Below are 24,836 nucleotides of genomic sequence, written 5' to 3' on the forward strand. Positions count from 1 at the left end.
ACCCCACATTGGGTGTGAAGCCTCTTAAAAAAAAGGTAAAGCATATCATTTTGGAATCAGTAGTTAACATGGGGACCGTGTGATTGATCCATAAGTCCTGCTTCCTAAGCAAAGGAGAAAGTCCAACGATTCCTCAATCAGAATCTGCAGTTTAACAAAAGATACCAGACGTTCTGTAGACAAAAGGAATTTCAAGCATTGTGGGCAAAACACTAGTTAAGAATTAGGGTTGGGATATGTCATGCCTTATGCTTTGCTTTTTAGCAACTGTATTCTTGCCTTTACCTGGAGTGGGCACCTCATTTAAAACATTAAAAAATTTACTTTTGATAACAAGTAAGAACATGAATACTGTTTTGTTGTAAAAATACGACACCACAAAGCACAAGAGAGATCTGACTGATCCTCACCTGACCTAACCTCCCTTAAATAGGTTTTCTCTACTATTACTGAATTATAATTTGTTCTGCCAAACATAGAATCTATGACTTAATTATGAGAGTTAAACAAGACTCTACCCATGTAAACATTCAAATGTTAGTACACTTAAGCTTTTAAAGTTATATAGCATTGTACTACAGACACCCAACAACTTGACTCACTTTTTATCGTATGTGGAGATTTTTCTGTGTCAACATAGGTACCAGTGATTTGGTCTTTGTGTCTGTGGACTGGCATTCCTTAAAACTGAAATAATTTTTCATCTTGCCATGTATTTTATTTTGTTTTATTTTATTTTATTTTCAGAGAGGGAGGGAGGGAGAGAGAGCAGGGGAGAGGGGCAGAGGGAGAGAGAATATCTTTAGTAGGCTCTGCACTGACCCTGGGATCATGACCTGAGCCCAAATCAAGAGTTGGAGGCTCAACCAACTGAGCCACCCGGTGCCCCAGCATCTTGCCTCTTCTTATTGATGGTTTATTTGAGTGGTTTGTGTTTTCCCGTCTTCCAATGCCACAGTGAACACGCTGAGGCCATCTTTTCCCTTGAGGTCCCTACTTCAGAGACTTTAAGAACAGAGAAGACTGTGGTCCACTGGATGAAGAGGACCTTAGCTGGACTCAGCTCTTTGTGGCCGATTCCTGGAAGTTGGAATCCGCAGAATCTGGAAACAGGAAGTTTGTGCCTAGAGGAGCCTGGACACCAGAAACTCTTGTCTCCTCAATCCGAGACTTTGAATCTGCAGTAAATGGACTTGAAGTCAGTGTTGGGGGGCCAGCAATCCAGAAACATGATCAGGAACTCAAGGCTTGGGCACTGGGGATTCTGTGAAGCCGGGAAGTAGGCGTTCCGAATGTGGGGGATGCGAGGAGTTGGAAGAATGGAGAGCCTGAAAAGGAATTGGGGACAGTCAGACAATGGGAGAGACTGTGGTGGGCCAAAGGGATCGCCCATAGCGGCAGTCTCTGGTGCAGGGGTCCTGATGGGGGAATGTGAACCCGATGGAGGGGTTGGCGGGGGGGGGGGGTAGGAGTTGGGGTGGAGTGGGAGGGGTGGGCTTCTGGAGGAGCCGGATGGGGAAAATCTGGAGCAGTGCCAGAAAGAGTCAGGGAGGATAGTGAGAGGGTTTTGAAATGAGGAAGCTAAGATGTATGCTATAAAACAGTTGTCTAAAGTGAAAAAACCAGCAAATAGCTGAGCCAGCATTTAAACTCAGGTCGGTACAAACTGAATTTCCTAGCTGTAAACACCCTAAGAGTGTGGGAGAAGGTCAATCTGGGATTTCTGCTTGGGACTTTGTTTTGTAGGGTTTTTTTGTTTTTGTTTTTGTTTTGAGAGAGAGAGAGCATGACAGCACGAGTGGGGGAGGGGCAAAGAGAGAATCCCAAGCAAGCTCCAGCGAAGAAAGAGCCCATCTCAGGGTTCGATCCCACGACCCTGGGTTCGTGTCCTGAGCTGAAATCAAGAGTCAAACACTCAACTGACCACCCGGAGGGAGAGAGAGAATCCCAAGCAGACATCACTTTCAGTGTGGAGCCTTCGGTGGGGTTTGATCCCGCGACTGTGAGATCGTAACCTGAGCTGAAATCAAGAGTTGGGTGCTCAACAAACTGAGCCACCCAGGAACCCCTAGATGTGAGCACTTTAAAGTGAGAATGAGAGAGTTATATACATCATGTGAATGTCTTTCTTTATGCTTTATGGCAACTTTGAATTTTCTTTTTCTTTTTCAAATCACAAGTATGTGGATATTCTCTTTTTTAAAATAATGTTATCAACGTATATATACAGCAACGTAGGGAAAACCTCCCCTACCTCCCATGGCTGCCTCCTCCAATCCCTAGGCACATGTGGATGTGCGTTTCCCCTCCTTTACAAAGCCACTCATGATCTACACTTTGAAATGCACCCAATAACTTTGCTAAATGCTAATATATATACATTTATGTATAAATGTCTTAAAATCGTGTGCCAAACTATGAGAACAGCAGTGTTCTTAGGACCCAGCCCGGTAGAGTGGTTGAAATACAAAGGAGATGGAGCAAGCTCATGCAGAAAGATAGCGATATTCCAGGGAGTGTGGACACGCGGAAGCCAGAGACCGAGAGGAGTATTGTGACATAGAGGAAGCCATCACAGCATCCAGCACACCAAGGGTTCCAAATGCTGCTAAGACCACTAAGAGGACCAAAAGATATTCGTAAGTAGAGACCGTTGGTGGCCTAAGACAGAGGTCTTTTGGTGGAATGATGGAGGCAAAATCCAGGTTCGAACGTCGACAGGAAGAAGAAGAAGGAAGCATAAATAAAACATTAGTACTTCTTGGGGCGGCTTGGTGGCTCAGCTGGTTGAGCATCCGACTCTTGATTTCTGAATCAGGTCATGATCCCACGGTCATGGGATTGAGCCCTGAGTCGGGCTCCACACTGAGCGTGGAGTCTGCTTAAGATTCTCTCCCTCTGCCCCTCTCCCCCACTCACACACACACACACACACACACACACACTCTCTCTCTCTCTCTCTCTCTCTCTCTCTCTCTCTATATATATATATATATATATATATATATATATATAAAATAAAAAAAAATTAAAATAGATCAGAGTAAGTGAGACATGTAATGTGTTACAATGCAGCTGTTGAGAACACGAGAACCAATATACCAGAGATAAAATGTGTGAACCATAATGTTAAGTCACTGGGAAGTCGAGAGGGTCAGGAACCAAAGTACAGGTGGAGGGATTAGCCTTAAAAACTAGGAGGCATATTTTGTCTATGTGCGGTCACAAGAGGGAATGAGAACACAGTGAACTAGATGCCAAATGGCTGGTGTTTTTGAGAGTGCAAAAGTAACCTTGTTTCTTCCTGCTGACTTGTGTTTTCTCTGTGAAGAAGTCAGCACGCACATCTGCTGGGAGGAGGAAAGAGTTTGAAGGATGAGATTTTGATGAGTAGACCATTTGGGAAGGAACAGTTTTAGAGGGAGGACAGGCAAGTTGGAGAGAGATGTGTAGACGACTTGCCAGGCAGGGTGAGGATGGGGGGTGGGGAATGAAGTTGGGAGAAAGTAGAGGAGGCTGAAGACCTTGCATAATTTATATAAAGCCCGTGAGTCTCTCTGGAATGACCTGGGAGAAAAGATGTGCATGGCTCTGTGCACTTTGAGCATTAACGATCTGCTCCACACCATTCATTTCTGATTAGTTAGCTGACCAAGCTTCCTTCTCTGCTTATAAGTATCTACATTTGTATCTTCTCACCAAGCACGATTAGAAACCCTATGCAACATTTTGCACAAAGTGGGTGCTCCACAAATGTGGGGAAAGAGGACAGTCGTGTGCAAGGGTCGCTGTGAACACAGAAGCTCAGCGAGTGAAAGTATAGGAAGAGCTCGTTTCAAGACAGGGAAGTGCCTTCAAGGGAGTCCAGGCATGAGCCTTCCTAGGGCATCCCCTGCTATCTGCCCAGGTTGTCCAGTGAGGCAGGCAGGAGACGCCCAAGTGGATCGGCTAGGGAAGTGCTCTGGGAACACTGCATAATCTTACCGCACTGTGCTTGGAGGCATCAGACACGGTCCCGCTTGAGAGCGTGTAATTCTCAGGCTCGGCTTTGGCTTTCCTGACCCCTCTGAACCATTTCCCGTACTGCTCCCGGACCTGCAGGGGCGAAGCACGCTCTGGGTCAGCTCACTGGGCGGGGCGGGGACAGGAAGAGTCCTGGATGGGGGCCGGACCGTGGTACCTGCTGGCTGAGGAGGCAGTACACCAGGAAGATGAACGTTCCCTGCAGGCTGTTGATGATGGTGAAGAGGTAAGCCATGACGCGGGCAGCTGGCCCCACCTGCAGGACGCCCAGACACCACGTGCAGCCCAGGATGAGGAGCTGAGCCATCGCTTTAAATGTCAGCATCCTGGGTAGGAGGAGAGAGGAGGCTCGTGACGCACCAGGAGCAACAGCCCCCTCCCCACCCCACCTGTTTTCAAGTCCACTCCACGGATGCTTCCTACTGAGTAGCGATCAACTTGGATCTTTATCGTCAATGATTCCATAAAAAGAAATGGTGTTTGGGTCAGGGACGGCAGTTTGACTAGGACTAGGGATGGTAGTGACACTCCAGAATGTGAGTTTCAAAAAGGTCACGATGTTTCAGGAAGACCCCTCATTTTGTTCAGCTGACATTGTCGAGAACATTCTGTGCCCCTGGCCCTAGGCTGGGGCTTGGGCATTCAGAACAACCAAGACAAGACTTCTGTTTCCACAGCCCTTAGAGCCTGGTGGCAAGACAGAAACAAATGATCACTTATAACATTTGCAAAGTGAGGTACTTCTGCCCAGATCCCATCCAGGGCTGTTCCTGTCCCCACCTTCTCCATGACCTGACCCAGAATGTGCTTTGCCCAGAATAGAGGCCACTGATTCTGTGCAAAGTTGAGGAAAGGAAAGGACATTCCCAAACTCTTAGATGAAGTGACATGTGGTTGATGAACCTGCGTTCACGTGGGGCAAGAGAAGGGGAAGGCAGGGGGCCTAAAACGCATGAAGGCATGACCATGAAAGGGTGCGCTGGGTTCTGGGAACTGTTATGTGATGTTTTGAGTGTGTTGTAAGGATAGAAATGTTCTCAGGACCTGCTATGTAAGGCATGGAAGCAATCCCTGTGTATCAGGGCAAAGTCCATTCTCTTTGGACATCAGATCCTTGGAGCTCTGAGGATAATGCTCTGGATGGGGGACATTCCTCTGACTCCTCCTCACCTGGTGTTCTGGAGGGTGGACACGTCTCTGTTGAGGGAGGAGAGCTTGTTTTTCACTATCCAGAAGGTCATCAGAAAGAAGGCCAGATTAATCTGCAGAAAGCCCACAGGTGTATTAAATTCACTCCACATCTGGTAAGCATCCTCCTAGCTCATCCAACACCTAACCCGGCAGGTAAGAAGCTTTTGCCTTTTGTAGAAGTCCTAGAAGACTAGACCAACCACCCTGTAACTCAGGCATGTGTTTGTCCTGTAACTTTGGCGAGCACTTCGATGCAGTTCGCATGGAAACTCCAAATTTTAGCACTGAAAGTCCCAGGTCTCAGGAAACATGTTAGTCCTGTTGTTGCAATGGAAATTCCTGCATCCTGGGGTGGGGGGTCTCTCATCAGTCCTGGGCCAACTGGAATGATTGCTCCCGCTGCCTGTAACCCTCCTGGTACACCTGGTCTTTGAATGACCGTCACTTTGGCAGGCAGGATGCTCTGATGTCATGTGTTACTCACGGAGAAGATGGTGCAGACGGGGCCCAGGAAGGTCCATACAAATCCTTTGTCTGTGTGGAGCCAGCATCTAAGAGAGAGATGAGAAGTGAGTCAAGAGAACATTGGCCTTTGTGGATAAAGAATCACTAGAATGTATAATATATAATGATTAAATACTTCATAATGAACATTTAAAATAATTAAATCTTAAGGACTTAAAAACAGTTCAATGAACACAAAATTCCATCAGAGAGATGTCTTCGGAGTGGGCACTGACCTTTCCTCTGCCTATCATGTTCGGGGGAAATTAAATCGCTATTGGTTCTATGATGGCCACAGTTGTGCTGGAGAAGATAGGGGCAGTGGGAATTTGCACTTACCTGGTGGGTGTTCCATAAAGGGAAGGTCTGGAGGCAGCAGAAATGGCCACGATTAGAGCCGGGACTCCATAGCCCACAGGGAACATGAGTCTCTTCATGAACCTGCTCACACTGGTGTAGTTGACCACCGTCAGGTTGCGTGCCGTGAGGAAGAGGTGTAGACCGTCCAAGAGCATCCAAGTGAAGGAGGCCAGGTAGAGATAGTGTAAGGCCCCCGCGATGATGGCGCACAGCAGCTGGGGGAGGAGGAAGGAGTCACCAGGAGGGACTGTCAGGGAGGAGGGTGGCCCCAGGACCCCTCCCATCCTTGCCAGCGGGGAGAACTCGTATATATATATATATAGGGTCGAGTTGTTGAGAGAGGATTGTCTTCTGCTTCATCAGTCAACGTGAAATAGGCTATTTACCCCTCCAGCCTCCCTGTCACCCAACGATATTGTGTTAAGGTATCAGTGCAGCAGGGCTCCACGAACTGAGCATCCCGTGGCTCAGGGCAGGGGGTCCTCTGTGACAGTGTCAGTACCTTGATCTTGGTCTGGTCGATGGCCGTGAGGAAGAGCAGGTGGGCCAGGAAGAGGCAGATCGAGAGCTGCAGGTGGAGCGAGGTGCTGGTGTTCTGGATGGCTTTGCACAGGAGGAAGGTGAGGGCTGCCAGGAGGAGGCACAGCAGAGAGAGGCCCAGCCCCACGTAGGTGATCACAGCCAGCATGGGATCCTCCTGCTCAGACCCGTGAATGAGATCACAGTCACCTCTCTAAAAGCATAGACTAGAATGGTAAAACTTAAACACACTGATAGTAATGTTGCAAAATGGAACTTTTGGAACTCTCATACACTCCTGTGTGAGAATGTAAAAGGTAACAACTACTTTGGAATGGAGTTTGGGAGTTTTTTATAAAGTTGAACATACATTAATGTTAAACACACACTTACCATAGGACTCAGCAACTCCATTTCTGGGTATTTACCAAGAGAAATGAAAAGGAATGTCCATAAGACCAATGTTTATGCATTTTCATAACAGCTCTATTCATAATAGCCCAAACTGGAAGAAATGCAAATGCCCAATAATTGGAGAACAGTTTGTGGTATAAAACAATCTGTGGTAGAGTAATATGTTGGGATGCTATATAGCAATAAAAAGGAATGAATTATGTTTACACTCAGTAATATGAGAGAGTCTCATAGAATGTTGAGCCGAAGAGCCAGGAACAAAAGAGAACAATTCCATTCTACTGAATGGCTCTAGGACAGTCAAAATAAACTGTAGCAACAAAATGAGTTCTGTGGTTTCCTGGGGTTCGGGATGGGAGCACTGAAAGACTCCTGAGGGGCTTTCTGAGGTTACGGAAAAGTCCTACCAGCTCAGTGACCTTTAGAGCATGGGTTTTTTACAACTGTTAAAACTTACAAAGTGTATGCTTATAATCGGATTTCTATTGCAAATATATTGTATTCCAATAACATCAGTTAAAAAAATGAGTTACTTGAGTGTGTGATTCTAGAAATAAAGCTTGTATAAACGCAGCTGTACCTATGTGATAGGATAACCCTCCTTCAAGACATCAAGCCTTTGAACCTACTAGGGTTGTATTTCGATGCTGAAATTTGTGTATCACTATGTTTATTAGTTTTACAGGTTGCTCTCCTGGAAATGATGCTTCAGTCCTACCCATCCCAGTGACCCGAGAGCACCTTCCTGAGTATTTGTACCAGGTCAGCTAGAAAATAATCATATTCTTGGGCTGGGAAAAATAACACAGACCACAAAAACACAGACAATTATCTGTTTCCCCCACTCCCCTCCCATCTCTCCCCATTGCTAAGGATTCATTACAAATTGTAGTACTTATCACGTTTTAAAGGTAATCCTTGTTTGAAAGAAAAAGTCAATTGTTCTGGTATTGAAAATGGTGGCCCAAAGTTGCATGTGCACATGTGCTCACATGTACATGCACACACACACACACACACACACACACACACACACACACCTGTTCTTGGAAATAATTCAAATGCCACAAATGTAATAAAACCAAAACCACCATTTCCACTTTCTCTAAAACTAGGGAATAATTGGAAGAGAAGCTAAAATCAGAGAAGATTGACTAGAAGTATACATTGGAGGAAACCAGAATAATCTGTGTCATGATTACAATAGTGGGAATGATGTAGGCAGGAGTTTCCATCCACCAGTTGGTTTAAAGAAGTTTGGCTCTGGTTGTGGAGGAAAACAGGTTTTGTACATGGAAACCCTACTGCTGACATTTAATTTTGCTTAGATAAATTTTTATTTTTTTTTAATGTTTATTTATTTCTGAGACAGAGAGAGACAGAGCATGAGTGGGGGAGGGGCAGAGAGAGAGGGAGACACAGAATCCGAAGCAGACTCCAGGCCCTGAGCTGTCAGCACAGAGCCCGATGCGGGGCTGGCACTCACGAACCGTGAGATCACGACCTGAGTCGAAGTTGGACGCTTAACCAACTGAGCCACCCAGGCACCCCTAGATAAATTTTTAAAAGTTACATAAAAATCACAAAACCCTGAACATGTTTTTACATAAATATCTTGGAAATAATTCCTCCAGGAAACTCCATCTGCCTTAATCATAAGTGATTGAAAGGATCTATACAACATATCACAAAAAAATAAAAAGGAACAAACACCAGATCTATACAAAATATCACAAAAAAATTAAATGGAACAAACACAAAATCTATACAAAATATCACAAAAAATGAGAAAGAGAGTAAAAAATTTAAGTAAGGAATACTCACCAAATAATTGTTAACACGGGGCAGCTAAAAGTTGTGACATTATTTACTCTGAATCAAAGCATGTAAGGGAGCTCTTGCCTTTATAAGCAAGAAATGAAAGGAGAGATACAAGGCCTCAGAGAAGAGAGATCTTGTGGAGTTGTGCATTAGAAAAACACAATAAAGAAGTGGAAGAAAAAAAACCCCTGCAGTAATGAAGACAAAATTTGAAGAGCTCATATTAAGAATGGACCCTACTGAAGTACAGTTTAAGAGATAGAACAGGAATGAAAAAAATGGGCAAAATTAAATTAATATAAAGAAAGAGGCAAAAGGAAATCAGAAGAACAAGAAATACGAGAGCGAGGTAAATGAGAGCCACAACATGCAGAGTTGGTCTTCAATGAAGAAAACCAAATCAATGAAGAGAACAAATGTTGGAACGTATATTTCAAGGCGTATTTTCAAAAATGAAAGAAGAGTCAAATCTAAACACTTAAAAGAAACACTTTGAATGGTTGGGTGGGGTGATTAGCCAAGAATGACAGTATCGTTACCCAACTTTAAAATGTAAAGGAATCCATTGGGTGGCTACTGATACGTGGTGATATTATATGTGTGTATTAAATGTATGTATCTCAAAGTTAGAACTATTACTCTGACATAGCAATGCTATTGCAACTTTGCAGAAACTGAAGCTTGCAAAAAATGTTTGTCGTTGGAGATTTGCTAAAGTATGGAACATCCACAGAATGGAAAGCTGTGTAATTTAAAGATGAATGGTCAAGTTCTTTGTGTACTGATACAGAATCTCATAAGTATTTGAAATGGAAAAAATGCCTAAGAATGAATATGTAGGCAATGCCTGGAGTGAAAATAAAATTACACATTATATGCATTTGCTTGTTTATACATAAAATATCTCTAAAAGTACTCAGAAGAAACTGAGATTTCTTCTAAGAAGAACCCTGATCACTGGGGGCCATGGGCGGGAAAGAGACTTTTCAATGTTACTCCTTCAACCATGCGAATATTTTTCATCTCTTCAGAAATGTAACCATGAACACTTGTACACCACATTTTATTCTTTGCTGAAATGGTGGGAGGAAACACGCTGTTTTGAGGGTGCTGTTTGAATTGGTCTGGATTCCCATGAGGCCTGGCCATGTAGTTAAAAGAGTTCTCATTTTGATCTGCCTGCTGTCACCTGGGAGGATCTCAATTCCTGGTGCCACCACCTACCCCGCCTCCCCCACCCCAGAAGGAGTAACCCTGTCACCCGGCCAGGAAAGGACGATGCTTTGGTCCTCGATGCTGATCTCCCTGGGTCCCTTCTGACCTCTCCCATCACATCCTTTCCTTTCTGGTTGCCTGTAGTCTCTAGCATTCTTGTCTCCATGGCCTCTCTCAGGGATCTCACCTGCACGTGGCCGTGGGCCATGAGGACGGCAAAGCTGCTGAGGTGGGAGCACTGGCAGGTGGTGCTGGCATCTCCGGTGGCCGCCATCCTGCAGCCCGTGGTGGACCAATGACCACATCCATCCTGACTGTGCTCCCAGAAGACACAGAACACCTTCTGCGTTGGCCCGGGCGTCACCGACTGTAGGAAGAGAGCGTCGGTGGGAGCTGGAGACTCTTATCCAAAGATGGTTTGCAAAGGGCTTTCCTGGGGGAAGGAGGCGCCCACGGAGGAGGCCCCCAGGACACAAAGGGTGATCTCGACAGTGAGGCTGAGCCCCGGACCCAGACCAGTTCCTCGCCCAGCCACAGCCCCATTCCACCAGGACTCACGTGGTGGGAGAAGATGAAGGTGACAGGGGAGCTGAGGTTCTGGGTGTCCTTGTTGCTCACAAAGGCAGAGACGACATCTGAGAGCAGGACAGGGAAGCCTCCTGCCAGGAAGTCCCTGTGTTCACGCAGAACTGTCTGCTGCTTAGAGTCCAGGACCAGGGGCGCCTCAGCCAGTAACTTGCTCATCCCTGGAGTGGAGACGAGGCCCACCACAGAAGGACCTGCAGGACAAGGCCAAGATTGACATGTCAGGGTCGCTGCCAGGGCCCCTTTCTCCTCAAATGGACTCTCCCCTGTAGCCCCGCCCACCCTACACTTTCCTTTAATCTTTAATTCTGTGTCACATCCTGGCTGTCTGGTCCCATCGCAAGGTCTCAGGGGCCTTCCCTTCCCCACTGCAGTCATTACCCAAGTCATTGGAATCCTGTGCCACATCCCACTTCAGCTGCATCTTTGCCTGGCTCTGGCCCAAGGTGACATCCCCGATTCCTTGGTCCTGCACCGTCAGAGACAGTCCTGTAGTGGTGGCAATGGCACGAGGGATGGGAGAAGTCAGGCTACTGCTTGCAGTATTGGAATTAGATCTTTTTGGTATGCTGATAAACCACATGAATTTTAAGTATGAAATAAGAGTGATGTGGCTGGTTTAATACCGTTATTTGAGCATTTACAAAATGTTTATTCATTGAGAGAGAGAGAGAGAGAGAGCGCGCAGGGGAGGGGCAGAGGAGGAGGGCAGAGAATCCCAAGTAGGCTCCATGCTGTTAGCACAGAGCCCAACGTGGGGCTTGATCTCACAAGCCGAAAGATCACGACCTGAGCTGAAATCAGAGTCGGACTCTTAACAAGCCACCCAGGCATCCTTTGACTATTTTTAAAAGCTGAAAACCAGAATGTTTCCAAAGATTGCACTTTTTAAGAAAATTTTCTACTGAATTTGCATCATCTCAAGGAAGGGAAGAAACTGCTAACAGACAAGGCAAGGCTTTTGTTGCAATGACAATTCTAACTCTGTGGGTAGTAAGCTTAGGAATTCCCTGAGCTGGCACCCATGGGTTAACAAGGCAGGGTGAAGTTGCCCAGTGTAGAGCTGACTAGCAAAAGAAAGGTGCCTTGTTCACGGTTTCATTGTCTCTTCCTGCACGTCTATCACGCTTGTAAGCCTTCTGATCCTAATAAAAATGGAGCAAGGACCCTTACTCGGCACTCTTGTCTCCTCCCCGGACACTAGTCTCTCTCACATTTTAATCCTGCATCCGCTTTCTTGCTGGACAAGAGAGAACTCCAGACCCGGAGTCTACGACATAACTAAATCACAGATGCTCCAAATTTGAATATAAACAACACTGCTGTTAAATCTGATGTAGGTATTTGCCACTCGAAGTCTGACAAGGTCTGGTGTCCAGACTATATAAAGAGTTCTTACAACTCAATAATAAGACAACCCAATTAAAAAACCCAAAGATGAGCTCGAACCCCACTTGGAGCTCTAAGCTGACAGTGCAGAGCTTGGGTGGGATTCTGTCTCTCTCCCTCTCTTTCTGCCCCTTGCTCACTCATACCCTCTCTCTCTAAAAAAAAGGTTTTAAAAAATAAATAAAATAAAAAACCCAAAGAATGCAAAAATACTAATTCAAAGGGATACATGCACCCTAACGTTTATAGCAGCATTGTCTACAGTAGCTGAAGTATGGAAAGAGTCCAAACATCTACCAACTGATGAATGGATAAAGAATAGGTGTCTCACACACACACACACACACACACACACACACACACACACACGAACATTAGTCAGCATAAAAAAAGAATGAAATCTTGCCATTTGCAACGAGGTAGATGGAGCTAGAGTGTACTATGCTAAGCAAAATAAGTCAGTCAGAGAAAGACAAATACCATACGGTTTCACTCATAGATGGAACTTAAGAAACAAAACAGATGTTCATAGGGGAAAAAAAGAGGCAAACCAAGAAACAGACCCTTCACTATAAAGAACAAACTGGTGGTTACCAGAGGGGAGGTGGGGGGGGATGGGTGAAATAGGTGTTGAGGGTTAAGGAAGGCACTTGTGATGAGCACCCGATATTGTATGGAAGTGTTGAATAACTAAATGGTACACCTGAAACTAATATTACACTGTATGTTAAATAACTGGAATTTAAATAAAAGCTTTAAAAAATGGGCAAAAGACTTGAATAGGCATTTCTCTAGAGAAGATATATAAAATGCCAGTAAGTACATGAAAATATCCTTAACACCATTAGTTATTAGGTAAGTGAAAATGAAAACCAGAATGAAATACCATTTCGCACCTGCTAGGATGGCTATAATATCACCTGCCCTCCCAAACAGCAAGTGTTTGCAACGATGTGGAGAAATTAGAATGCTTATCCATTGCTGGAGGGAAAGTAAATGGTCCAGCCACTTTGGAAAGCAGCCTGGAAATTTCTCAAAATATCAAACGTAGAGTTACTAGGTGACCCAGCAATGCCACCGTCAGATATCTACCCCAAAGAAAGGAAAACATACGTTCGCACGATTTGTCTGTGAGTGTTAATTCATAAGAGCCTCAAAGCAGAAACAACCTAAATGTCCATCAACTGATAGAAAGATAAATAAAATGTACATAACCTTATGAAGGCATACCATTTGTCAATCAAAAGGAATGAAATACTGATATAAGCTACAACATGGCTGAACTTCAAGATGTACGCTGAGTGAAAGAATCCAATAACATAAGGTCATGGATTGTATGATTCCATTTATATTAAATGTCCAGAATAGGCAATCCATAGACACAGAAAGCAGGTTGGTGGCTGCCAGGGGCTGGGGGTTGCGGGGAATGCGGAGTGACCGCTCATGCATATGGGGTTTCTTTTTGGTGTGATGAAAATTTCTAAGATTATTTCATGGTAATGAATATGCCAAAACCATTGAATTATACACTTCAAATGGGTGAATTTATGTTGGGTAAATTACATCTCAGTAACACTGTTGAAAAACACCTGATTGAGGTAAGTCTTCCTGGTAATTGCCATCTACATATGGTGAAATTAGTCTGGAAATGCTTTCTTTGAGTCCCAGATAAAACCATGAATAAAATGATTGCAATTCTTTCCAAATGCATGCAAAAGGAGTCCACAAAGATGGAAAGATATTAAACAATGACCAGGCTATTTGAGAATGCAGGAATCAGAATCAAATATTTGTGGCCAGCTTTTAATTCTCTTTGCCATCTCCTGGGTAGTATGGATGCTGAAAAATCTGGGAAAAACTGCATAGAAATAAGCATGCGTTTCAACAATGAAACCATTGGTACAATGTTATTTAAGGTTATACTTAAAATTAGATCAGATAATATTATGTGATTTTCAACTTTTCAAGATTAATTGCATTTTCTTCATTTCCAGGTAGTGTTGAGTTTATTTTTGGATACCTTATTTTTATGAATCTCATTGTTGCAATTTTCTGTGGTAATTATATAAATGATGTAATGATAGACTTACTGATATTTGTATATGCTTCTTTTTACTTATCCTTTAAAAAAATCTGAAACTTTTGTGCTTAAAACAAATAAAAGACTGAGTTCCACAGGAGTTTATTTTATGATAGGAGAATATTTTCTGAATTATTTTAAATAAAATCCTGAGATGTGAGTGTGGCCACTTGGCTCCAGTGGGACAGTCTCTAGGAAGAGGGGAGAGTGAGAAGGTGAACAGAAGGAGCAGGAGCCTGAAGCATACTCAGATACTTACCTGTGCCTGCAGGAGCATGCGCGGTCAGTGGCCCTTTGGGCAGCAACTTGCTCAACACTCTCAGGACATCCTCCAGGCCAACGAGCAGGTGAGTGGCCACACAGTGCTGCTCTGAGGGGGCCAAGGTCTCCAGGTCCCCTGGGGTCTCCAGCAGCTCATCTACTTCCTGCATGAGGTCCTGGGGGATGGGACAAAGAGCCAGTGGGCAATGGATCAAATGGGTTGCATGAAGACCTGGCCATTCAGCCCAAGAGAACGGACCCTAGACATTGGGTATTTGGAGGGTAACAATGGCACTGAATTGGATTCCTTGGATGGTCCTTGTTGCTTAGATCTCAGCCACTTAGAGGTCAACCTGGGTCAGAAAGGCCAAGGATGACATAAGCCCAAAGCCCAGAACCAGCCAATAGGGAAATAAATTAGTGCACCTGGGTGTCTTTAAAAGTGCTTCTAGATAGCCTTCTCTCCACCATGGGTGAGGGACCAGTTGCAGTGTCAACTACATAGGAGCTTGTCTACATCCCTACCAAAGTGACCCAGGTCTCTATGGGATTCCCACACCTGGCCTCTTTCCTGGTTCTGACTTTACCTGGATGGTGTTCTTGGCCAAAGCTGGCTTGAAGTCTTGGGATAACTGCTGGACCTTGTCAAAGAAGCGGGAGAGACTCTGGGGAAAGGGGACATGGAGGCAGGTCAGAGAGCCTGAAGTGGGAGTTTGGGGAGAGGGTGGACACAAGATGGTTGCTGAAGATCTTTCTGCTTCTAGTCTTCTGCTGAGGCTCCACTCACCTGGCTGTTGACTCCAGAAGGTGATGTCCATGAGGGGAAGGGGACTTCTGCAGGGAAAAGAGGCAGAAGCACCACTAATGTGTGTGTGTGTGTGTGTGTGTGTGTGCGCGCGCGCCTGCATATACATGTGGAATGCATGTATGTGCATGGTTTCTGTTTTGTGAAGGCATGTGTTCACACGGAGGTTCATGTGCAAGAGTGTGTGCACACACACATGCACATGCATCCGTGTGCATCTGTGTGTATGCATGTGTGTGTGTTGGACTATATACCTTCACAGATGGTGAAGTTCAGACCATGTAGAGGCCTGGATCTGGCCACCCAGTCATGGTGACAGTAGCATCTGTAGCTGCCCTTCACATTGATGCAGTGGGTGGTGTTGTGGCATTGGTGTTTTCCGGAGCTGCATTCGTCCACATCTAGAGACACAAAAGAGAAGGATCAGTCCCCTATCCAGGCCTTGCTCAGGCCTCTCCTATACTCAGTAAGTCCAGCCTTCCTACCTTCCATCATCTTTTTCAAGGTCAGGCATCGAAGATTCCATCATAACTTCAATGGACGGATACCATCTGGTGATAGCACTCTCTACTCAGCCACCACCTCGGACAGAGCAGGGGTTGGCAAACCATGGCCCACAGCCAAATCCGGCTGTTGCCTATTTCTGTAAAGGATTTTTTTAAGTGGCTAAGATAAAAAATCAAAGGAAGAGCTGTCTTTTTTGACCCATGAAAATTATATGAAATTAAAATTTTAATGTCCATACATAAAATTTTATGGGAATGTAGCCACTCCTATTCATTTATGTGTTGTCTGTCTGCTTTCACACTATAATGGCAGAGTTGAGTAGTTGTGATAGGGACCTTGTGGCCCAAAAAACTCAAGATATTTATGATGTGGCCCTTCGCATAAGGAGTTGGCTGGCCTCTACATTCAAGCAAGGTTGCCAAGATGAGAACTTTGTGTGTATATGTGTGATATTCAGATCAGAGCTGCTTGTGGATGGTGAGTGTAGTAGATAGAATAATGGCCCCTTCAATGACATCCAAGTCCTTATTCCTGGAGCCTATGATTATGTTATCTTTCATCCAAAAGAAAATTTTGAACTTGGTGATTAAGTCTCTTGTTGGGGGATTATCCTGATGATATGGGTGCAGTTAATATAATCACAAAGATTCTTATAAAAGGGAGGGAGAAGGTCAGAGAGGAGAGGAGATGATACATATGATGTTGACTTTGAAGAGGGGAAAAAGGAGCCTTGAACCAAGGAATGAAGGCATTTTCCAGAAGCCAGAAAAGGCAAGGAAACAGATTCTCCCCTAGAGCTTCTAGAAGGAACCACTTAAAACTTCTAACCTTCAACACAGTAAGAGAATATATTATACTGTTTTAAACTACTAAGTTTGTTATATTAGTAATAAGAAATTCATACAGTGATTCACCCAGGAGCCTGGGGATCGCTTCCAGCCAAGTCATGTTGGTATCTGCCCTTCGCGTTGCTGCAGGAGTCTGATGGGTAATCGGGAGGTATGCATAGTCAGCTCAAAAAGCCCCTAACCCCACTGGCTAATGCCACCCCTCACTTTTCTGTGGCGCCAGCTCTACCCTTCAGGGCTCTGGGCGTACACACACTTCAGCATTGCCTGTAGCCTGTTGGGTGGGTGGTAGACCTATTCTAAATGCCATACCCAGAAGGAACTTGCTTTGGCCCCAGAATATCTCAGGCATCCCTGCTATCTCCCCACCCAAGGGAAGTTCCTTCTCAGAGCAGTTTGTGGTTGAAAAATGAGGAAGGCATGTGATTGTGGTCACAGCATTGAGTAAATGTGACTGTCCTCAAATCCACTTGGCTGTAAACTTATCTTTCCGTCTTTTCTAATTAGGAGAGAAATTTGATCCTCTTTTGTTAACTTAGAAAACAGGAGAGTGGAGCTAGGACAGTACTTGATACAGCTTTTTCTGTTTGTACCCTAGACAGTGGGGTAGGAGATGCTTCTCTCAATTTAAGGTCAGAGATTTTTCTTTTTTAAAAAAAAATTTTTTTAACGTTTATTTTTGAGACAGAGAGAGACAGAGCATGAACGGGGGAAGGGCAGAGAGAGAGGGAGACACAGAATTGGAAGCAGGCTCCAGGCTCTGAGCCATCAGCCCAGAGCCCGATGCGGGGCTCGAACTCAGGGAACGTGAGATCGTGACCTGAGCCGAAGTCGGACGCTTAACCGACTGAGCCACCCAGGCGCCCCAAGATTTTTCTACTTTAGGGATGGTGAGTAGCTTACAAACAGCATCATGCTCCCAGTAAGGTTGAGGTTTAAAAGTGATCCCATTTCATGTAAAAAATTTTTAATTATATATTTTTTTTTGAGAAAGAATGAGAAACAGAGAGAGATCACCTATGAGAATGAGTGAGTGGGGGAGGAGCAGAGAAAGACAGAATTTTAAGCAGGTTCCATGCCCAGCACAGAGCCTGATGCGGGGCTTGATCTCACTATTGTGAGATTGTGACCTGAGCCTAAATCAAGATCTGGACACTTAACTTTACCCAGGCGACCTGAAAGTTGAACCATTTCAGAGCAAATACATTGCTGTCACATTTTAATATGAAATGATTTGAATCATTGAATATTAAATTCAACGTTGAATTTAGTTTACTTTTCTCTTTGTGGATACTAAACATCCCTTGTCTCTTAGTCATTTCTGATACTTTCAAACATGGGTCAAACAACTGTGTAAATACAAAATGGCTAGTATGAAAATTAATGGATTGAAAAGTCCTCAGTTAATATAAATCCATGAAGCTTTTCTTAAAAGTGTATTTTACACAGTTTTATAAGATAAACAACTTAATATTCAGGTTTAAAAAAAAAGTTAAAAAAAACACTTAATCTCTTCAAGGGTAGATAAGGAAACCAAGACCAGAGATTGTAAAAACTTAGCCAAAATCAAGGCCAAGCGACAAGACCAAGGTGTGACCACAGCTCATACCTTGTGTGATGATGAACTCTTTCCAGTTTTTCACTTACGTGTTATTTCCAGAACGCCTTCTATGTGCTAGGCACTGGGGTACAGTGGTGAGAAACACATTGTTTTCCCAAGACGTGGATGCTTTGCCAAGAGTGACTGATATTGTATTTGTATGTTGATCTGTCTGCTTACTGGAGTAAAAACTCCAGGAGACACAGCCTGTGCTTTATTTAGTGTTGGAGTAACAGTGCCTGGCATAGAGCTCAGAGCAATGGTAGGCAATCAAATCACACCGATGATAAAATTATTGTCTAAATACTACCACAAAGTAGTATTTACTTTTTGGACTACTGCTTGAAAAGTTTTAAGATGAAAATATATGTATGGAAACATGCTTGAAATTAAGAAAAAGGAAGATAGGGGACAAACAAAGCCATTGGCATACTATAAGTACCATCCCGTGGCATATTTTTCTATTTAAAACAACTTGGGAAGAATTCTAGTTTATCAAGAGATATCTCATTTAGCTCTATTTTTAATCATTCCAATTGGAAACAACCCAAATGGGTGAATGGATAAACCAATTCTATACAATAGAATATTACTTAGCAATAAAAAGGAATGAACTAGTCATCATAATTAACATTGGAACTCTGAAGAAATATCTATATCTGAGCTCCATGCCAGGAGTGGTTCAGAGCATCTCAGGTAGGGAGGGATCCCAGGCATCTCTATTTAAAAAAAAAAAATTTTTTAATGTTTATTTTTGACACACAGAGAGACAGAGCATGAGTGGGGGAGGGGAAGAGAGAGAGAGGGTGACACAGAATCCGAAGCAGGCTCCAGGCTCTGAGCTGTCAGCACCGAGCCCAACGCGGGGCTTGAACTCACAGACTGCGATATCATGACCTGAGCCCAAGTCGGATGCTCAACCGACTGAGCCACCCAGGCGCCCTGGAATCTCTATTTTTTAAAATACAGGGTGATTCTAACAGAAAGCCAGAAATGAAAGTTACTATATGCATCCCTCTAAAACAATGATCTGTGGAGGTGCCTGGGTGTCTCAGTCGGTTAAGCGTCCAACTTCAGCTCAGGTAATAATCTCGTAGTTCATGAGTTTGAGCCCCACATCGGGCTCTGGGCTGACAGCTCAGAGTCTGGAGCCTGCTTCAGATTCTGTGTCTCCCTCTGTCTCTGCCCTACCCCCACTTGCGCTCCGTCTTTCAAAAATGAATAAATGTTAAAAAAATTAAAAAGTAATAAAACAACGATCTGTGGACTAACCTGTGACATGTGAATCTAGAAGTAACTTTACGCAGTTGTATTATTAGCCAAACTCAAGACCTGGATAAATAGATCCAGATAAAAGAAAACAGTCATTGTAAATGCAAAATAACTGTAGCCAATTTTCTTTCTGGAAAATAGACGTATCAAAAGCGGGGGGAAAAGGAATGAGCTATCAATACACAAAACAATATGGATAAACCTCCAAAAACATTACACTGAGTAGATGAAATCTGACTTACAAGGCTACATATTGTATTACTGCATTTATATGACATTTTCAAAAGACAGTGCTGCAGGTGGAAAAAATATCTGTATATGAGGGGTTGCCAGGGCAGGTGGCGTAGTGCCTATAAAGAAACAGGACGAAGGAATGTTTTGGAATAATGTAATTAATTGTTTTGGTTCCTGAATGTAGTGGTGGTAACCCAGATCTGTACTTACATTAAAATTCATAGAACTGTCCATCAAAAAGAAAAACAAGTTGATAAAAAAGGGCTCCGAAGCTTATTATTGTATGGCTATCCTGTAATATGTGAAACTCTTCTCCATTAATGGAAGTCATCCATTTCCAAGCCTTAACTATTGTATACAATGTTGCAATAAAGAATTTTCTAGATATACCTTCACAGGGCATTGTAAGTCTGGACAAGTACAAGAAATGGGAGGAAGGAGCCCATGAGAGACCCAAGAGTGTTCTCTTCTGGACTCTCAGACCTATGGAATAATTGACAGGATGAGGTTGGTCGTGGGCATGGGGGAAATGTGTGACACAGAAGCCACTTACCTTGACAAGTGTTCTCTTTCTCGCTTTGGAATTTGGTGCCTCCTGAAAGGAGCTCATGCCCAGGGGCACACTCACAGTAGTAACTCCCCTCCACGTTGTGACAATGTGCAAGGCTTCCACAAGACATGTATAAAGGTGGGCCACACTCGTTGATATCTGGAACACAAGTGAGAACTTCTAACAATGTCCAAAATTCTGGTAGGATAGGTAGCAACCAGATTGAGATGATTTGACCCCTTGCATTTTCTTTCTGAACCAAATAACGTGTTTATGGGAGAAAACTGGGAAATCAGAAAACTCCAATGACATTTAAATATCCCACCACTGAGACTGCAACAGTTTTTTAAAAATGGAGAACAGTATAATAAATCCACATGTACCTGTCACCCACCATTACTGATTATGAAAAGAACACTATTACATTTTCATCAATTTCCTGTGGACTCAGAACACAGCTTTTGGAATATACAAATTCTTCCGGGGTCTTAGAATATTTTATGCCTACTTTTCCACATCAAAACAAGAAATAATTTTAATGCCTATAGATGTTCTATAGTAGGGATATTTCATATTTTATCCAACTCTTGACCAACTGGACAGATATCAGAATGCAACAGTTTTAACCATGGGCCCAGCTCCTTCCTCTTCCTTTGGACAAATGGTTTCACCTCTCAAGGCTCAGTTTCCTCATTTATAAAATGGTGCCAACATTGACTTTCTCAAGGGGCTGACCTGAACTTCTTCAGGGACGGCGTTTCTTTGAGAGATTTGTGGAATTCAAATTAACCCTATCTGAATTCCAGCTCTATGACCATCTGTGTGAGTGTGAACAAAACACCTCTCAAAGTCTCAGCTTCCTTATCTACAAATCGGAAGAGATAACAGTATCCATTCATCTGGTTATTATGTAGTTCAAATTAATTTTAATTTCGGAAATAGTGCTTTACAAATGGCAAATGGCCATCTGGCTTGAGGTTGCATGTGGATATTTTTGGATGGAGGAACTGAGATTATGGCTTATAGGGAGTTCCCGGCAAGTTAGCTCTAGGGTTGGTGGAACATTCAGAATCTCTGTTGGCTGCATGGTCCTTCCTGACCTCCCCCTTCAACAGGCTGCCTCTGTCTTTGACCAATTAACAGCCAACAACAACCACAACAGCAAATGTATTGGCTTCTTCTCAAGCGCGATGCACTGTTCTAAGTGTTTGACATGTGTTAATTTATCATTTACGTATTTTTTTCTTGAGGTGACGTTCACATACCAAAACCAACTGTTTTAAAGTGAACAATTCACTGGCATGTATTGCATTCACAATGTTGTGCAACCACTCCCTCTCTCTAGTTCCAGAACATTTTTATGACACCAAAAGAAAACGCCTTTAGGTAAAGGGGATTAATAGTACAGTTCTCATGATGAGCACTGAATAATGATATATAGACTTGTTGAATCACTAACTTGTACACCTGAAACTAATATCACACTGTCTGTTAACTATGATGGGATTAAAATAAAAAAATTAAAAGTAAAGAACTCCCTTTCCCATTTAAGTGGTCACTTCCCATTCTTCCCGCCCCCAGCACCTGACAACCACCAATTTGCTTTCTGTCTCTATGGATTCCATTTATATGTTGATTTAAAACACGTAACTAAATGGGTTGATATTATCATTGTCCCTGATTTACAGAGAAGGAAATTGAGGCCCTGGGACATAAAACAATTTGCTTGGTCTTGCACAGCTGATCAGTAAAAAATCTGGAACTCAGATAGTCCAGCTCCAAATCCTCAGCTCTTAACACTATACTCCTTGACCATGACGCCTGATTGCCTGTCTCTTGGCTTCTCTCTCCTGCCCTGGACAATGAAATCAAGTGCTGCTTCAAGGGCTGAGGAGTCTGTGATGACTCCTCTAAGGACTCCCTCTGTGATGACCCCCTCTACGATCTCTCAGTCTCTTTACCTGTACAGACCTCCGAGGAGGTGCTAAAGATGACCTTTCCAGAGAGTGAAGTGAATCCAGGATCACAGCGGCAGGAGCTGGCATTGGTACAGTGGGCATTCCGTGGGCACCGAGCACAGGGAGCTGTGGGGGAATGGACATACGGGTTTGCAGGCTCTCAGAAGATGCCGACTCCCAGTGGGGCATAAGGAGATGGAGGGAGGAGAAGAAAGCAATGCTTGTTTTCATACAAGGAATTGTCCTTGGTAATGGACTGGAAGTCTGGGGGAGAAGCAGGGTCAACTTATCAAAGCCTAAGAAGAGCACTCCCGAGAAAAAGCCCTTGCTAGTGCAACGTCCTTTCCCTCAGCTTCAGGTAATGGGTAGAGTCTGTTTGAGCACACTCACCTCCATTCTTGTGGGCAATAGCTCCCAATGGTATTAGCAGGACACAGAGCCCTAGAACACAGAAAGAAGGTAAATATGGCTGAGGAATGAAATCCAAACCTCCCACACAAATAGGTGCTACAACCTGGTTAAGGTGACTCTCCCCTATTGCCCCATGGCTTCTAAAGCATCCCAGTGTTTCCTTCTGGACAGGTTCCTAGACTTTCCCACAGGACCTAGGGGGTGCATGTTTTCCCTTTTATCTTCCAGAAGGCTCCTGAGGAATTGATAGCAGTAAATTTTTAGTATAGGAATCAAAATCTACACAAATGGAAAGTAATAGGCACACATATTAGAACATCAATTCCCATCAATTTTACGAGATACATCTTATGAGGAAAATTTCAGATCTGCCTGTCTTCATTCAGATACTAATATCTGTTCTTTATAGTCAGGATGTTTCTTCTTTTGAAGTGGTTTGAATCCATTTTCACTTCCAGGCTGGCCTGAGACTGCACCACTGTTCTTGGAGTTGATTGCAACTAAATTTGAATGAGTTCTGCCACTCTTTGGCTCTGTGGCTTTGTGCAGCTTGGTCTAGATTAAAAAATTCTTTTTTCAGTTTAATAGAAAACTCTAAGTAGAAGAATAGTCAACTCAACCCGTGAGGATCAATCATCCTGCTCCAATCATCATCAACTTATGGTTACTTTTATTTCGTCCACACCTCTACTCAGCCCCTACCCCCACTGGATAACTTGGAGGCAAATTTCAGGCACCATATTATTTCACAGGATTTATTCTAAAAACAAAACCACTTGCAGGTAATAATAACAAAAATATGTAGATCATAAATTGAGAAATACCCAAATAAGTCCCACATTTTCCCCTAGCTGCAAATTCAAACCACTTCCTTCTTTGAAAGATTAATAGAATTAAAAAGTGTCCTTTTTTGGGGTTATTATCTTCCAAGAGAATAATGCAAGAGCAAGCTATGAATCAAGCAAAAGACAAAGAAGTTTTTCCAAAGGTATAGAGAACACTAAAATGGTCTTAAGATTCTCACAATTCTACCTACCTGGATGAAATGCAAAGTATCTTCCCTTCATGGTACAGAAACATGAAGCCTGAGCAGTGGGGGAATTCAATCTTGAGCTGTGGGCCAAAAATATTTCCTGTTGAAGCAAAAGTATGCCCTAGAAGAACTGACTAGCTAGAAACAGCTAGCCTGAATGCTTTCTTCCCTTTCCCCCACCAATTTAAACTTATCAGATCTCCCTCTTCTCCTTTTTATTTTTTGCCTAGCATTAGTACTCTTTGGATGGCCAGCCACCTTGCTGATTCTTCTTCATTTCTAATGATGAAAGAGCGAGTGATGGTGAATCTAATTAAAGGGTCTTTCCAAAAGAGTAAATCTGTGGGTCCCCGGCCAATGATGCAGTTCAGCATTGTTGAATAAGACTACTGCCTAGCTAACATTCACCGACTGCCTTCTACATCCTGGGATTTGAGCCATATACGTTACTCTTTTTCATTCTTGCTTTTCCCCATTGTCTTCAGTCCAGTGATGCTGTTTAAACAAGAAAGTGTTGAGGTGGGAAGGCTGCAGAATTGATAGCTGCTAGTTTTATATAAGGCACATATACCCCTTAAAATTTTTGTAAGATGGAAATAGTTATTCTTACCAGGGTGTTGGGAGGATTCAATGAGAACAAACAGGTAAAGCACATGACACATTATATAGTCTACTGGAAATACCTAACAAACAACGTTCTTCCTATCCTCCTTTGTGAAAGGCAGCTAATAATGCAAATATTAGTTATATCCATTATTTCACCAACAGGATGTTATCTTTATTAATTTTTTTAATTTTATTTTTTATTTTTTAAAATTTACATCCAAATTAGCATATAGCGAAACAATGATTTCAGTAGATTCCGTAATGTCCCTTCCCCGTTTAGCCCCTCCCCCTTCCCACAACCCCTCCCGTCACCCCCCGTTTGTTCTCCATATTTATGAGACTCTTCTGTTTTGTTCCCCTTTCTGTTTTTATATTCTTTTTGTTTCCCTTCCCTTATGTTCATCTGTTTTGTCTCTTAAAGTCCTCATAGGAGTGAAGTCATAGGATTTTTGTCTTTCTCTGACCGACTCATTTCACTTAGCATAATGCCCTCCAGTTCCATCCACGTAGTTGCAAATGGCAAGATTTCGTTCTTTTTCACTGCCAAGTGATCCTCCATTGTATATATATACCACATCTTCTTTATCCATTCATCCATCGAGGGACATTTGGGCTCCTTCCATACTTTGGCTATTGTTGATAGTGCTCCT

At 43.4% G+C, this 24,836-nt stretch overlaps 1 protein-coding gene across 1 annotated transcript; it reads right to left on the bottom strand.

Moving 5' to 3' along the window:
* Positions 1-848: 848 nt before the first annotated feature.
* LOC122214069 (adhesion G protein-coupled receptor E2-like) lies at positions 849-23,716 on the bottom strand. The gene is made up of 18 exons (XM_042928711.1): positions 23,584-23,716; positions 22,527-22,577; positions 22,140-22,262; positions 20,182-20,337; positions 15,422-15,568; positions 15,150-15,196; positions 14,950-15,027; positions 14,361-14,538; positions 11,014-11,121; positions 10,606-10,826; positions 10,235-10,414; positions 6,581-6,775; positions 6,058-6,293; positions 5,699-5,765; positions 5,194-5,285; positions 4,181-4,349; positions 3,985-4,095; positions 849-1,328 (listed from the first exon to the last, which is right to left on the bottom strand). Exons 1-18 carry the CDS (start codon positions 23,612-23,614, stop codon positions 1,242-1,244), a joined length of 2,277 nt encoding a protein of 758 aa, XP_042784645.1. The 5' UTR covers positions 23,615-23,716; the 3' UTR covers positions 849-1,241.
* Between the last annotated feature and the right edge of the window lie 1,120 nt (positions 23,717-24,836).

Source organism: Panthera leo, chromosome A2 (assembly GCF_018350215.1).
Source record: "Panthera leo isolate Ple1 chromosome A2, P.leo_Ple1_pat1.1, whole genome shotgun sequence".
NCBI lineage: Eukaryota > Metazoa > Chordata > Mammalia > Carnivora > Felidae > Panthera > Panthera leo.

What these genes read in the sequence shown, in the direction of transcription:
- LOC122214069 (XM_042928711.1), bottom strand. Translation starts at nt 23,614, where the DNA reads ATGAAGGGAAGATACTTTGCATTTCATCCAG. An exon ending in ACAGGATTCCAATGACTTGG is followed by an intron (nt 10,827 to 11,013) that starts GTAATGACTGCA and finishes CTTGTCCTGCAG; the next exon opens with GTCCTTCTGTGGTGGGCCTC. An exon ending in TCGACCAGACCAAGATCAAG is followed by an intron (nt 6,294 to 6,580) that starts GTACTGACACTG and finishes CTCCTCCCCCAG; the next exon opens with CTGCTGTGCGCCATCATCGC.